Source organism: Rhinopithecus bieti, unplaced genomic scaffold, assembly GCF_001698545.2.
Source record: "Rhinopithecus bieti isolate Rb0 unplaced genomic scaffold, ASM169854v2 scaffold_12920, whole genome shotgun sequence".
Lineage (NCBI taxonomy): Eukaryota > Metazoa > Chordata > Mammalia > Primates > Cercopithecidae > Rhinopithecus > Rhinopithecus bieti.
In genome coordinates this window covers 1-1,920 of record NW_016807222.1, presented here as the reverse complement: position 1 = coordinate 1,920, position 1,920 = coordinate 1, and the positions used below count along the sequence as shown (strand labels likewise).

Sequence of the window (1,920 nt, the reverse complement as noted above, 5' to 3'; positions counted from 1 at the left end):
TTCTTGCCAAAGTAACTCAGGATACCTTATTTCAGACTACATGTAACCTATTTTGCTATAGATATTCGAAACAAATGAACAACTAGGTTTTAGGATGTAAATTCTCATTTCCTAGACAGGGCCTAGTTTTTCTGTTGCAATCCGGCAGCTTTAAACTTTGAAACCCTCTTTCCAGTTTCTTCTGATGCTTTCAACAGAACTTCCTTTCGTTCTGGAATAGTGGGTAGTGCAGGATGAGCAATGGCTGGGTGTGGTGTTAAGGAAGGCGATACAAATTCTTTTTCTATAACAGTTCCAGAAAAAGCCTCAGGTGTTACTGATAAGGGCAAAAGTTTCTTTTGATTATTTTCTTGTGGTTCCTCTTCCAAAATGCTCTCACTGGTGTCACTGCAAGTGGCTTCTTCGCAACTGATACTCCTCAAAACTCCCCGCCTATGGTCAAATTCAGCAGCACTGCTTTCACTGGTGTCGCTACACACGCTATTCTCTCTACTTCGAGACTTCAGGATGGATTTACGAGGGACATATTCTCCATTCACAACATCAACAAAGGCTCTGTAAATGTCAGCAGGTGTCCTGATGGTCGGCAGCTCCTGGGCAGAGTGGCCACTGCCAGTGCTGTTCTTTCGTTTACGTTTGGCTTCTTCTTTCTTTTCACTGAATTTTAAAGTGGTATTCTTTCCAGTATTTATTCGGACCCTCTTAGGCTCAACAGTATGAGAAAAATATATTGTTGGTATAAAATTATCTCCAACCCCTAAAGCCTCATGGTCATTATCACCATCATCGTCGTCAATGTTGTCGTCATCCTCATCGTCGTCATCATCATCATCATCACTGTGGTAAGAACTGGAACCATTCACTGAACAGTTCAACTGACTATTCATTTGAACACTGAATGGTTCTGAACTTGCAACATCCTTATGACAACTGTCCAGAGTATGAGAGTCTGTTACTTGATGCATCGCATTCACATTTGTGTTATGATCTTCCTTTTCCTCTTCAGAAGATGTCGTATCTTCTCCATTTGCAATCACAATATCAGGCTTACTATCGAGTTCACCCAGCGATTCTTCTTGTCTCTCTAGTTCTTCAAGTCGAGCCCACAGTTCTTTATCAGCAAGCAAATCCTTGGATTTCACATCATTTGCAATATCTGCTTCAAAAATATCTGAAGTTTTTGGTTTGGAATGTGGTTTATGAGCAATTCGGTGTTTTGCTTTAAATTCAAAGTCACATTTAATTTCTTCTCTTATGTCAATGATATCACCTGCAGCATCACTCATTTTCTGCAAATCTTCTGTGAATTCAACTCTGGATTCAAAATTTTTCATCACTTTTTTTAAGTCATCTATTGTTTTTCTTACATGTTCTTTCCGGTGCTCAACTAAACCTACAGCCTGCTTTGCTGAGCACTTTGCAAACCAGTTGTCCCCCAGTAAAACAGTGACTTCATTAGTATGGACAAGTTTTCCTGGCATGAAGGCAAAAGGGCCAAATGGTACCATTATAAGACATTTTATCAGGCAAGGTGTTGAGTCTTTCTCGAAGGGCATTATAGTCATTATCTACCTTCTTCCAATGCTGGATTCTCTCTTGGCAGTTAGTGACCACCTTTTCCTGCTCCTCGCGCAGACGCGCCACGTCCGGGACGCACAGCGGAACCGGGAGCGGGGCCGAGGACGAGGCCGAGGCCGAAGGGGGCGAGGGCTCGTGGGTGTCTCCACGGTGGGCGCCTCCATGACGGGCCCGCGGGCCTCACTGCGGCGAGTGAGTCCTGAACAAGCGCCTGCGCAGGCGGCGCGGTCAGCGGCTACCCAGCGCCTGCGCGCCCGCCTTCAGGCACCGCGCGCCCCGCGCCCAGGAGGCCGCGCCCGCCGCCGCTGATCGCTTCCGTGCCACCCGCAGCCGCATCTCACA

General features: G+C 45.8%; 1 protein-coding gene across 1 annotated transcript; it reads right to left on the bottom strand.

Moving 5' to 3' along the window:
- Positions 1-6: 6 nt before the first annotated feature.
- Positions 7-1,914, bottom strand: LOC108534891 (unconventional prefoldin RPB5 interactor 1-like). The gene is given in 3 exon segments (XM_017880448.1): positions 7-1,506; positions 1,508-1,715; positions 1,718-1,914. Coding segments are annotated over 3 exon segments (1,617 nt in total). The 5' UTR covers positions 1,743-1,914; the 3' UTR covers positions 7-122.
- Positions 1,915-1,920: the final 6 nt, after the last annotated feature.